The sequence below is a fragment of the Cyprinus carpio genome, chromosome B17 (assembly GCF_018340385.1).
Source record: "Cyprinus carpio isolate SPL01 chromosome B17, ASM1834038v1, whole genome shotgun sequence".
Lineage (NCBI taxonomy): Eukaryota > Metazoa > Chordata > Actinopteri > Cypriniformes > Cyprinidae > Cyprinus > Cyprinus carpio.
The window spans coordinates 19,405,848-19,418,632 of record NC_056613.1 but is presented as its reverse complement, the minus strand read 5'-3'; the positions used below and the strand labels follow the sequence as shown (position 1 = coordinate 19,418,632).

At 35.3% G+C, this 12,785-nt stretch overlaps 1 protein-coding gene across 5 annotated transcripts; it reads right to left on the bottom strand.

Moving 5' to 3' along the window:
• Positions 1-451: 451 nt before the first annotated feature.
• Positions 452-8,511, bottom strand: LOC109108200 (MAP3K12-binding inhibitory protein 1-like). Of its 5 annotated transcripts, none has more exons than XM_042742679.1 (9): positions 8,324-8,510; positions 7,707-7,823; positions 6,116-6,319; positions 5,124-5,220; positions 4,759-4,824; positions 3,615-3,764; positions 3,394-3,488; positions 877-915; positions 452-769 (listed from the first exon to the last, which is right to left on the bottom strand). In XM_042742679.1, the coding sequence occupies exons 1-9, from the start codon at positions 8,474-8,476 to the stop codon at positions 662-664; spliced, it is 1,029 nt and encodes a 342-aa protein (XP_042598613.1). In that variant the 5' UTR covers positions 8,477-8,510; the 3' UTR covers positions 452-661. The 5 variants fall into 5 exon arrangements, with proteins under 5 accessions (XP_042598613.1, XP_018976917.1, XP_018976918.1 ...); XM_019121372.2 differs by having other exon boundaries at positions 3,394-3,491; positions 8,324-8,508; XM_019121373.2 differs by lacking the exon at positions 7,707-7,823 and having other exon boundaries at positions 3,394-3,491.
• Positions 8,512-12,785: the final 4,274 nt, after the last annotated feature.

Here is a 12,785-nt window from a genome sequence, read left to right as displayed (position 1 = left end):
ATTCCAGTTAATCTCAATCAAACTGCAATTGGGATATTTTAAGTACAAAAACTCTTCATTTTTTTCATTATAATTTTTTTTTTTTTAAATGATGAAGATTGGCATTATTTCTACAAAAATCAAGAACAATAATATGGTTACAAAATTGTTACCATATATGCATGCCATCAATCCTTTGATAAAAATCTTCTAAACTGTTAGTAATTCCTACCCTTTCTTTAACAGCAACTATATAACATGGGAGCTAATCCCTCACAACTCCTCTAGGCACTACCTTGCAGACCATTTATAGTCCAATTTAAGTCTGATAATAAGGTCTACATGATATTTTCTCTTCAATTAAAAAACTTTTGAGTATTTTGAGCCTCCAAATTCATTGTACACAACCAAACACATTACACATTGTATAAGCTGGGAAAAGGAATCTTCAAATAAAAAAACAGCTTATGAATTCGGATGCATGAATTTATTTACATAAGTGATGTACATAGTAAACATATATTACAAAGGAAAACATACATTTTACAGATATAAAAAAAATCAACGGCACACAAAATCCAAATCTACTGTTCATCACAATTCTGTACATGACCAAAACAGAAGATCTAACGCATAATGAGAAGAATAAAAAAAAAAACGGTTGAATCCAAGAGTCCACGTATCAGAATGAAAACTCCTCTGCGTCTGTGGGTTGGAACTCTCTGGATTTCTTCATCAAGGCAGCTTTGACAGCACCGATCTTCCCATCCAGCTCAGCGAGACTGTAGCTCTGTGAAAACAAGGACGTTTTCATCAGCTAATACGTTCTCATTGAACAGCAGGACCTTCATATTTTTCCCTTCATGAATACGCAAATGCATCAGTAATGGAACTTACCTGCAACACTGAAGCTTTAGGTCGTTTGTGCGAGTAATTCTGAGGTTAAAAGAAATAAAAGCATGAAATGAATGCCAATTTATATGAACAATGCACATCAGTCGTCATTCAATGAAATGGCAAAGCATTCATCTCAATATCAGACTAAACAAAAATCTCTTACATGGCTGTTTTTCAGAGGGGAAAAAGGGGGGGGGGGCAAATAGCAGCCAAAAACAATAAATTGAACCAAGGACAACTGTAAGTGGACAGAAACAGCACATGATTAGGGTATGAAACAGAGACAGAGATGTCCTTCAGCATCACTCAATCACTGCCATCAGAGCCGAGCCGCCATAGACTTACACTGATTAACAGTATTAAGTGGGGCCATCGGGATTCTTTGTCACCCAGCGGCCCTTTCATTTATTCTGTCCATCTCTTTTTATCTATTACCCATAATTTGCCTTCATTTTAATCACTTTTCAGTGTGCATATGGCCCACTTGGCAGATGAATGATATCTGTTCACTCTGGTCAGCAGAGTTCAATTAATTCATTCGACTTGCTGAAAGCTGCGCCGCAAACTAAGAAGATCAGCATATTTGACGGCACTCAATGTCCCACTTTACGGGCAACACACACACACACACACACACACACACACACACACATTGTAAAGGACATGGAAATCAGCTAGCTTTCAGCCCAGCACTGAACTAAGTGAAGCTGGTGTGAGGAGGCGTAGAAACGGTTCAAGAGCACTTACTCAGCTAACTTTGATGGGCTACAATCTGACAGGGATAACAAATTCTAAAGTGAGGGATAAAAAAATATCACTCATATCAGTTTTTAATGGTTTTGGAGAACTCTCCGGCCGACTGTCGTGAGCGCAGGAGGAAACGCATAAGTGAGAAGTCTTCAGCATGACAAGGACGTGTGAGGTACAGTGTAAAAACAAACAGAGAAGTCAGTGGTACAAACTCAGTCTAACACCATAAAGAGGTTGTCATTCTGAGCATTTAATTTTTTCCCTTGGTGTAGACTTGGATTACCTTTCAAAAGTTCAAATGTCTTAAAGTCGCTTATGCTGATTTAATTTAGGTGGCTTTTAATTGATTAATAATATAGCAAAAACAATGTTTTTACAAATGTGAAATAAGCACTGCAACCAAAGGTGCATCAACTAAGTACTGAGTAAAGGTCTGAATACTTATGTAAATGCAAAATTTCTGTTTTTTCTTTTTAATAAATTTACAGACATTTCTAAAATTCTGTTTTCACTTATGAGGTACGGAGTGTAGATTAAATAGTTTTTTTTTTTTTTTAAAGAATTTAAACTATTGTGGTATCAGGATGCAAGTGAAGGCGGTCTGAACGCACTGTACATATAAATATATAAACAGTGCTGTTCAAAAGTTTGGGATCAGTAGGATTTTCAATTTTCAAAGTTTCTTATGCTCATCAAGGCTGTATTCATTTGATAAAAATACAGAAAAAAAATCAAATTTTGTGAAATATTATTGCAATTTTTAATATGTATGAAAATGTAATTTAATCCTGTGATGCAAAGCTGGATTTTCAGCATCATTACTCCAGTCTTCAGTGTCATGTGATCCTTCAGAAATCATTCTGATATGCAGATTTTCTGCTCAGAAACATCTCATCATTAACGCAGAAAACAGTTGTGCTGTTTATATTATGATACTTTGATATTCAGAAAGTTCAAAGAATAGAATTCTTTACTGTCACTTTTGATCAACCTAATATGTCCTCGCTAAATAGAAGTGAAAAGAAAAAAAAAATATGGAAAAAGCCTTTTGAATGGTACTGTATATTTGTTTCAAAATAAATGAGGGGAGATTCTCCTTAGAAAATTAGCAACAATTACATATGGCCCAGAAAACAGGATATATCAATACTGGCATCTACTTTTCCAGTTCTTTATATATCCTGACATTTTTTAAAAGACATTTATCTTTGCGTTTACATCTTCAGACACATTTTTTAAGCTCTTTTCTTAATGCCAGTCAGGTGCAACTGTCAAGCTGTGCAATGAAGTTTCATTGAATTTAATTCATTTTTACTAATATCTCAAAACACCAATATAAATTTGAGTGAATATCACTTTGTAGGACACTGTTTTATTCTTCAGATTAAGACTAAAAAGTACAAACTGTAATTTTAAGCAGAATAGCAACGGCCTCAAAAAGAGCTCTAGTGGCATGTCAAGATTCTTTTTAACCACTTTTCTCTACTATTTCATTTTTAGAACACATACACACTGTGTATTAGGAATTTTGAATACATTTATTATTGTTGATTCATTAAAAAAAGAAAAAGAAAAACAACAACTCCCTATCAAAATCACTCAATGTGTGGTTCTCAGTGTTCATAAGATACTGTGGATGTTCAAAGAGTGTGGAACTTGTGGAATGACACTCCTAAGATGAACAAACTAATTCAATATCTGATCATCCACTCCTCCAACAAACAAGGACACACACACATTTTCTCCAGCTCTTTTCCTACCACTTACCGTGGAGTGGAAGTACTCTGGGGAAAGACCCTCAAGCTCCAGAATTCGATCTTCAAGTTTCTTTAGCCGCTGATAAACGCTTTGAGGAACTGGACCTGCTACAGATACAGTAACAGTAAAATGTTCATCTGTCAGCATACACAAAAAAATAAACACGCTTCTGAACATGCGAAACATTAGGACATTTAACACTGTATTACTCTTCTATTGATCTCACATACCTGGTGGAAGTTTAAGATGAGATTCCATGTTTTGGAGCCTCTCCTCCACGGCAGGGTTTCCACAGTCTCTGTTCATGGATCCCTGCTGGTCTGCCAGTTCAGTGCGTGTCCCTCTGGTTTGAGGTCCATACGTATTTATAACATGCATCACTGCAATAGCAAACAAACATCCCCCGGAGCCGTGTGAGACACTTTTTTTTATGGATGGGTGCTTTTTATTTCACTTCTTTTGGACTGAATCAATGCAACACCCGCTGACTGCAATGACAGAGCTTGAAAGATCAAAGAACATTTTTAATATAACTCTGACTGGATTCATCTGAAAGATGAGTCATATACACATAGGATGCTTCGTAAGTGAGTAAAACGCAGCCTAATTTACATTTTTGGGTGAACTAATGTAAACCCTTTAATCACTACTCACACAGTGTATACATATTAAAAAATATAGTTATATTTCTGTATTTACTATCATTTTATATTACAAAATTTCTGTTAACAATGCCAATACATGTACAAGTACGCAACAGATAGGGGTTGGTATGATTTTTTTTTTATGTTTTTGAAAGAAGTCTGCTCATACTGGCTACATATGTTTAATACAGTAAAATTAAAACAATATTATTATTACAATTTCAAATAACAGTTTTCTATTTTAATATATTTAAAAATCTAATTTATTCCTGTAATTGCAAAGCTGAATTTTTAGCAGTCATTATTCCAGTCTTTAGTGTCACATGATCTGTCAGAAATCATTCTAATATGATGATACATTTTTTCAGGATTCTTTGATGAATAGAAAGTTCAAAAGAACAGCATTTATTGGAAACAGAAACCTTATAAATCTCTTAACTGTTTTTAAATCAATTTCATGCATCCTTGCTGAATAAAAGTATTAATATGTTTTAATAGTATTCAAAAAATAAATAAATAAATACACTGCTGTTCAAAAGTTGCCATTAAATGTTTTTAATGGAGTCTCTTATGCTCATGAAGGCCGTATTAATTTGATCAATAATACAGAAAAACAGTAATATTGTGAAATATTACTGCAATATATAATACTGGTTTCCTACTTTAATATACTCATCATATCAGATTTGAGGTTCCATACAACAAGAGCAAGAATGAACAAGAGCCTAACCTTTGACATGACTCTTGAAACCAGGATATGCTGTAAATACTGCATCAGTTCTTGCACAGCTGTCCTCTATACACCACACAGGACAAAAGTTATTGTTAATTTGCAGATTAATTGATTAATAATCAATTAATGACTGCCTTACACATATGCAATAGTAAACACCCTGCAAATGTCCGAAGCAAATGACCTGATTTGGTAGAAATAAAGCGCTTTTAACGCCTGGTTGTATTCGAAGGATTTAGTCTGCGAATGACGGGTGTCTTTTGACCTCACACCTGTGGAAATCAGCACGCTTACAAACATTGGCAATTGTGCAGTAACCCATCTGACCACCCCCCATGCCGCCAGTGCCCTCCCATTCTCACCCTGATTGCAGTCGATCACATTGCAAAACTCCCTCACATTGTTTTCATTGATCTCCAGCTGTTTGCGCTCTATAAATGCAGATATCCTACGTTCAATCTGAGAAAATGAGCAAGAGAGAGAGAGCAATGAGAGTCAGACTGATGAGCTATTGAAGAAAAGAAAAATCAATCCACTGTCTTCTTTTTTGCTGTTTAGTTATAATGAGGAACACTAGGCCGTATGGGCTGCATGACTAACAAGTGACCGCACTGGACACAATTATTCCAAAAATCAAAATATTTTTCACACGCAACCATTTCAGATAGTTGTGATTTGCTTGGGCCTTTTATTACAGTGACTGTAAATAAATAAGCAATAAAAATGAGGGCCTCCTTGTCCTTCGCCCACATGCAATTTCAGCGTGTAATGAACATCCACTTCATAACGTTGCAAGGACCAGGACCTCTCTCAGGACTCTCAAAGTGGGTGGCTGTTTATTTCTCTCTGAAGAAAAGCAGGCGGTGAAGGAGCCTTCCATTCATTCTCAACTATCTGTGCATAGATAACAATTCACACTCCCCATGACTGACCAACTGGGGCAGATTACATGCAAATAATAAATAGCCACTGTCAAACATTCAACTTTAATTGCATTTGGGAAAAGAGATTGCTTGAATACTTGCAAAAAGGGAATATTTGGTCTAACAATAATCATTGGTACATACAAATAAATCCAATAATAGCCTAACTGTTCAACTAAATAAGACAAAACATATAATATATAAATATATAACGCCTTTGTCATTGGCAGCATAAAAACATGACATGCTTAAAAAAAGATTTTTAGTTTTATCATTATGCTCACTTCTCATACAAGGTTAAAGGTAAAAAAAAAAAATAGACCAGTAGTAAAAAATAAAAAATAAAAAATCAATAAATTATATTTTTTATTTTATAAATACATATAAAATATTCTTATATTTTGTGACGTGGTATGCTTGAGATGTTTTACCTCAGATTTAGAAGCCTTTATCTGCACATCATCATCGATTTGAGTCTTGTTATGATCCTCATGAACAATGCTGTGGTCAGATGTAGAATGCTCTGCACCAACCACCATCTGCTCAGATGTGTCTGCTGTTTCTTTCCTGTCACTGCTGCCTGGGTTGAAGTGGGCTTCAGACTCCACCATTTGCTTCAAACTTTCAGAGACTAACTGGGAGAATCAAAAAATGAATTATAAAGTGATAACAGATAGTTCCACAGATAGTTCAGTTTCAATGTGTATCTATAATGACAAATTATGGATTAGGTAAACAAATATGGAATAATGTACAGTCAGCTGACCATCATTTCAAAATAAACCCTGACAGGGTGATCAGAACTCCGTATTGAAAGAGAACGATTTTGTTTTGCTGTGTCAGGGTTTATTTTGCAATAATTAATTCACATATTCCTTCTTATAGGACTTATTCAGGATAGTGGTCGACCGATATATTGCCAGATTCTAGATCTGCGGTCACAGTTTAAGAGTTCTTTGTAATAGGGATAGAAGTCTGTCTGATAATCAGATAGAATGTTAAACAAAGGTATATAAAAAGTATTATAACGATTGGTATCTTATAAAGTGGGCATTTGTATCCTGCAGGATCGAGTGTTCTCTGTGTGACAGTCGTTCTGTGTGACAGAAGAAGTTCAGCTTCACTGGAGAGGTGTGATCGACAAACTATAAACTCATGATTTCAAACCATGCCATGCTTTATCCATTTGCCCACTGTCATGTTCATATCATTTTCACTGTGTGCTGTAAGTAAAATGAGTGTTACCTTTGAATTTTTTTTTTAAATTCCCAGTACACACAAACTTCCCAGATTACTGATAGCCCTGATAGAAAAGTGTTTACTTATTTTTTATTTTTATATATTTTTAAATGTTTCTTTATTTGTGAAAAATACTTTAATAGGATTACAGAATCAAGTAGTTGTTATCTAAAGTAGAAGTATGTTTATTTTACACTATTTCAAATTTCTTAAATATTAATTAGAATTAAAACGATATATATTGGTTTTCAATTGATTAAAATGCAGTGGTTGCCTGCCTCTAATATTAAATGGAAAGAGCACAGACAAAGCCTTATTTTGTTTATATGAAGAGATTTCTTTTGTGTTACTAATTTATTTGATTTGGGGCTTGTTTTAAACTTTCAATTTAGTTTTGTTATTTACATTTACATTATATATATCAAAATAGTGAATCGAATCGGATCTTGAGTTACATCTCTAATAGATAGTTAAGGTGTCTATTCTGGGAAAGGTCCATTACACATCTAAGCAGCAGCCACAAAAATAAATAAATACATAAATAAATAAACCAATAATAAAATTAAATAGAAAAATTACAAATAATTATAATAATGTAAATACATTAAGTAAACAAATAAATAAATGACAACAAAAGAGTGATAAAAAAATCTACATGGTTTGTTATACAGTTCAGTTGTCATTATACACTAATAGGATGCTGTAATTGAGCACCCAGAATCAAGTATTCCATAGAGGTGTGTTAATTAAATTATAAACCGCACATGACAAAACAATTTTTACCTGCAGTTTGGAGATGTGCTGTTGTAAACAGGCATTAACATGAGATGGCTGAAGGTCAGAGATGTTTACATTGTTGACACTGGCATTGATGCTCAACACTTTATCACCCACTTTTAACTGTAAAACAAAAGAATTTCTAAAATTATTATTATTATTTTATTATTGTTGTAGCTTCTAAATGCTTTTGATGAGCATCTCTACTGAAAAGATAAATGACTAAACCAGCCTAGGAGACTTGTGGTCGTCTGTTTATTTACAGTTTATGAGAGGGATTTTTGGGCAGCTGTCAGTTGTTCAGACAGGAATTAAGACCAGCATAAACAAGCCAGACCAGCTGAGACCATCTGAGACCAGCAAACAAGCTCAGGCTGGTGATCTTTATTTCAGCAGCAATATTAGAATAAAAATATGCATTCGCTTTTATTGCACGCTGTTTGCAACTTTAGATAAATTAAATCATAAAAGACTGACACATGGTCTTTCTTGTTACTTTGAAAACCTACAGGGTTTATAAGACTCACTAAAAGAAGTGGTAACGTTATGTGCTCTACAGACTGTGATACTATTCCAGCTTTCCCAACCCTGTTTTAAAGCGCGTGCATCTTATTTACACAAACCTTTGCGCCAAACTCTGCGAGGGACTGGATAATAGAGCCAATGCAGTCTCTGAATACATCCCGGTGTCTTCCGTGAAGTGAAATCTGGCTGCTGCGCTGCTCCTGTTGCCTTGCAGCAGCGCACGCATCGCGTCTGTCTTCGTCCGCCGCCATCACACTTCCGCTCCTGACGGCACGGCAGCGCTGATTGGATTAACGCGCTCCTGTATAACATGACCTCACTTCCTTTAGGATCTTGGTTCCAAAATTTGCGAAATCAAAACAAAGGCAATTTTCATATTCATAAATGCATATTTAATTTGTTTAAAATTTATTATAATGTTAACCATCTATCTTGTGTTTCGTTCTGTTGTGCCACAAAAAAATAACATGTAGCCTACCTTGTTTTTTGGACATGGTACCAAGGTAATACCATGTTTTTTTGGCATGTATTATGACAGTCCCATGGTATTTTTTTTGAAAAACCTTTAAGTAGCCTACTGTATAAATGTCTACACTTAGTACCCTTTTATCATGTTTCATACATGATATGACACTTTATTTTACTATGACCTTGTTAGATTTAATGTTCTTACAGTGATAACACTAATTTATGCCTGATTAAGCAACTACCCTAAGGCTAAGACAAGTCCTAACTTTATAAGTGCATGTTTATTTTACTTTAAAATAAAGAAGAAAAAAAATGTTATATAACATATTCTGTAACGTGTTTAAAGGTAAAATTACCAGTGTTAATGCATTTGTTTATACAGCAGTTTTCTGGTTACCGTTCATGGTATAGGCCTACCTACCTTTTCTATAGTGGTCAGTGTAGTTTGGTCTGGTTTGTTTTGAGTCTTAAGAACGTCACTCTTCTTGTTAATCACTTCTCCTGTCAATCAAAGCAGTGTCAACTCAGTTGAGCTTGTATACTGTGGTCCAAAAAATGTGACCTTTAAGACAAATTGAAGGGTTTTGACATTGGTTCAGTATCCATCATATTCAATGTCAGACGTTTCACTCTTTAGGGGATATTTGTCAGATTGTGCTCACCACTCAAAGTTTTTCTTCCAGGGAGCGTTTTGAAAGGCAGGCTGCCCGTTTATAGCAATACCGACTGTCAAACAATAGTGTAAGGGCAATAGGGATGGGAAGCTGCTCACAATGGTGCTCTTTTCTGTCCCGAGAAGTGTGGGAAAATCTCCCTCGTCTATTCATACATTTTTTCTTCTTTTTTCCCATATAATGAGGAGACTGATGAACGCAACAACTGAGAAAAAGAACAATTACCATCAATGACAAAGCACAAGTGCTCGGTGCTGAACCCTGTAATGTCTTCTGGAAGGGTTAATCATTTTAGGAAGGGTTTTGGAGACAAACCTTTCAGCTCCAGTCCTTTCTGTGGCGCTCTTTAATTCCTCCAGTTGGAAGAGAACTGTAACACTTGACATCCTCTTACACTCTGGGCTGTTTGGGCATATTCCCACGCAGCAGGACACATGAAGAGAGGTGCCTTGGGTTGGCTACTTGGATAAAGCAGGTTTTTAGTTTACTATATTTTAGAAATAACTTGCTAATACTTCGACTGGAAATTCAAACAAGCTGCTTTAACAAGTGGTCAAGTTTGTAATTTTGTAATTGTGGTTTTGAAATGAGTTACCAAAGCTAGTTATTTCATCAAAAATATAGGATAATTTGTGAACAGTTCTGTTTTACCCAGCAACTGTGAGCAGATCTTACATAATTGATTCACCTATATCCGTATCAGCTGCATCTCTTAGTAAAAATGATTTAGCCTTTGTATCTCGTCCTTTCTTTCTCTCTGTTTTACAGTACAGCATAAAGGAGCATATGGGGGGGGGGGGGTTCAATGGGGAGTCTGAAAGAACCTGAAAGAGAGAGGAGGAGGACCATTCAATTTAGAATATCTAAGACATACCTAATATGTAATAGTGACCTCAGGTGCTTTCATCTATAGCTGCTTACAAATAGTGATCAGATTTTATAGAAAGGAAGTAGCCCTGTCAGCCATGTTTCATTTCTTCAAAGCAACTTTAAGGTATATTGGGAACACCACATCCGAATCTGTGAGAATGTATGCATTCACAACATATTTCTGACATACATAGCTGATGTTTCTATTAAGCAGTCTGTTTTGTGCATAATTTCTGCATGTTGTATGGATGTTTTCTCTTGAAATCACAGAGATATTACTGAGGTGATACAAGAACACAACACTGTGAAATGCTGTGAAGTTTAAACAGAAGAAAAACATTTAACAGAAATGAAACGATAGAGGAGTAACAGAACATTTCCATTGTGAATTTATTGCATTTATTGTAATGATGAAAAAAGTCACAGTATACCATCTTATAACTTGTTGGTTTGCTTCATTATTTCATAATTTCTTGTTTACAGAACAGCTTAGTGATTCTCTTATCAATATATTCATGTTTTAAAGTATTTAGTGGAACACCATCCCATCAAATGAACGGGCTTTTTATACAAACTGACTTGACATTGAATTCAGGTTATGTATTTAACAGATCTTGCTTTATCTGGGAATCGAATGCATGACCTTGGTGTTGCATCATGCTCTAGTTTTGGAGCTGCAGGAAGGCTAATAGAAATAAAAATGTAAATGATGTACTGTCCAGTTTTCTGAAAGGTGACTCATGCCAAGCATAAAACTAACAGCTATACTAAAAAACTGCTTAATCTCACAAGTAACAGATGCATTTGCAAAATATTAATGGGTTGGTCTGGACACATTTGACATCAAAAAAGATATGGGAATTGTTTCCACCCTAAAAATCAAATAAATATGTTTGCTTGTTTAATAAGCTTAATAAGCATCATTGCATTAGCATTTATTTAGCCAACTTTATCATAACAGACCTGTGTGCCATTTTTGGGCCACTACCTATCAGACATTTTCTAGTCAAGTTCAAACATCTACTTTTACATTATAAGAAACATCAGTGACACTTTGGTATTGGGACCAATTCTCACTATTAACTAGTTGCTTACAGTATTAGCATGCCTATTATTAACATATTGGCTGTTTAGTACTTATAAAACACATATTCTGCATGACCATATTCTACATCTCTAATCCTACCCAATATCTAAACTTAACAACTACCTTACTAACTATTAATAGACAGCAAATTAGAAGTTTATTAAAATAAAGTGTGACAGAAACATCTTTAAAAATATTAACAACACTAGACATTCTTCATGTGGTGAAGAGAAACACCAATTGATTAAAACAAAACAAACAAAAAAAATGAAGGATGAAAGAAAAACAATCGATTTAATGGCATTTTTCTCTCTTGTGTAATGAGTTGATTTTGTAGAAGCATCTTAGCTACACTGTCTTGAAGTCAACACACAGACAATTAGCAAACATTACAATTATTTCTTCGCTAATGAAAGTCAACTGTACTTTTTAAGAGTTTAATTGAAAATCCGTCTAATACTGTTGTGTCTTTTATTGATGGGGATTTGCTCCTGCAGCCTTGCTAAGTTTTCTCTCTCCTTGTCTCATAACTCCCCCTCTGCCTGCGCTCACAGGAAGCTGCACCTGTCACCTGGGGGCCCCTGCCTGCACTCAGGATCAATTTACATAACCTCATTTAGCAGTTCACAAATCAGAGCCATTAAGAGCTGCTAACAGGAACCAAGGGTTCTAATTTAGCCTGCCTTTCACAGTGGGAAAATTGGGCAGCTCAGGCCTACAAATAAAGACTCAGGTCTTGGCTTTGATTGTTGATTGTGATGGTAAATGTGCGGATGATTAGAGCAGATTTTCCCCTTTATTGATTTTCTGCCAAAACACAGCATGCCACGGTCCTGCACTAGGAAGCTAACTGGAATTGGGAGTGGGGGGGCAAAAGCTTGAAAACGGGGGCAGGGGTCTGCGTGATCACGTGGCAAAAAAGTCTTTGCACACCACTGCCGTAATACTGTATATGAAATTGCAAGATGGCAAACACGAGGCTGTGAATGAGATGTTAATGAGAAGCTTAAAAATCTGAAGTTACATGTTGCCCCAGGTGACCGTTCATTGTGCACAAAATGAGCAACATCAACATTACCAGCAAGCGAGTGTTACTGTGTTTCGCTCTTAAATCACACTGAAACAACATAACTGAAGTAGCAAAATCAAGTGGAGCATGTTGGGCTTTATTAGATATTATCATAATGTGCTTTATTAGACACACTGTACAACATTACAAAGCTATTCACAGCATTGTAAAGTGTGGACACTTGATTTTGTTTGCATGAAATAAATATTTTATCAGAAAATTTAGAAAGACCCCACAAGCATGTATGAAATTGCAACTACTACAAGTTCTTCTATTACATTATTGCATAAAAGCTGTAGTCTTCAGAAGGTCATGTGCATATTAGTGTAATTAGACTTTCAGTTAAAGGGATCATCAGAATAATCTTCATTCACTCATTCTCATGTTGTTCT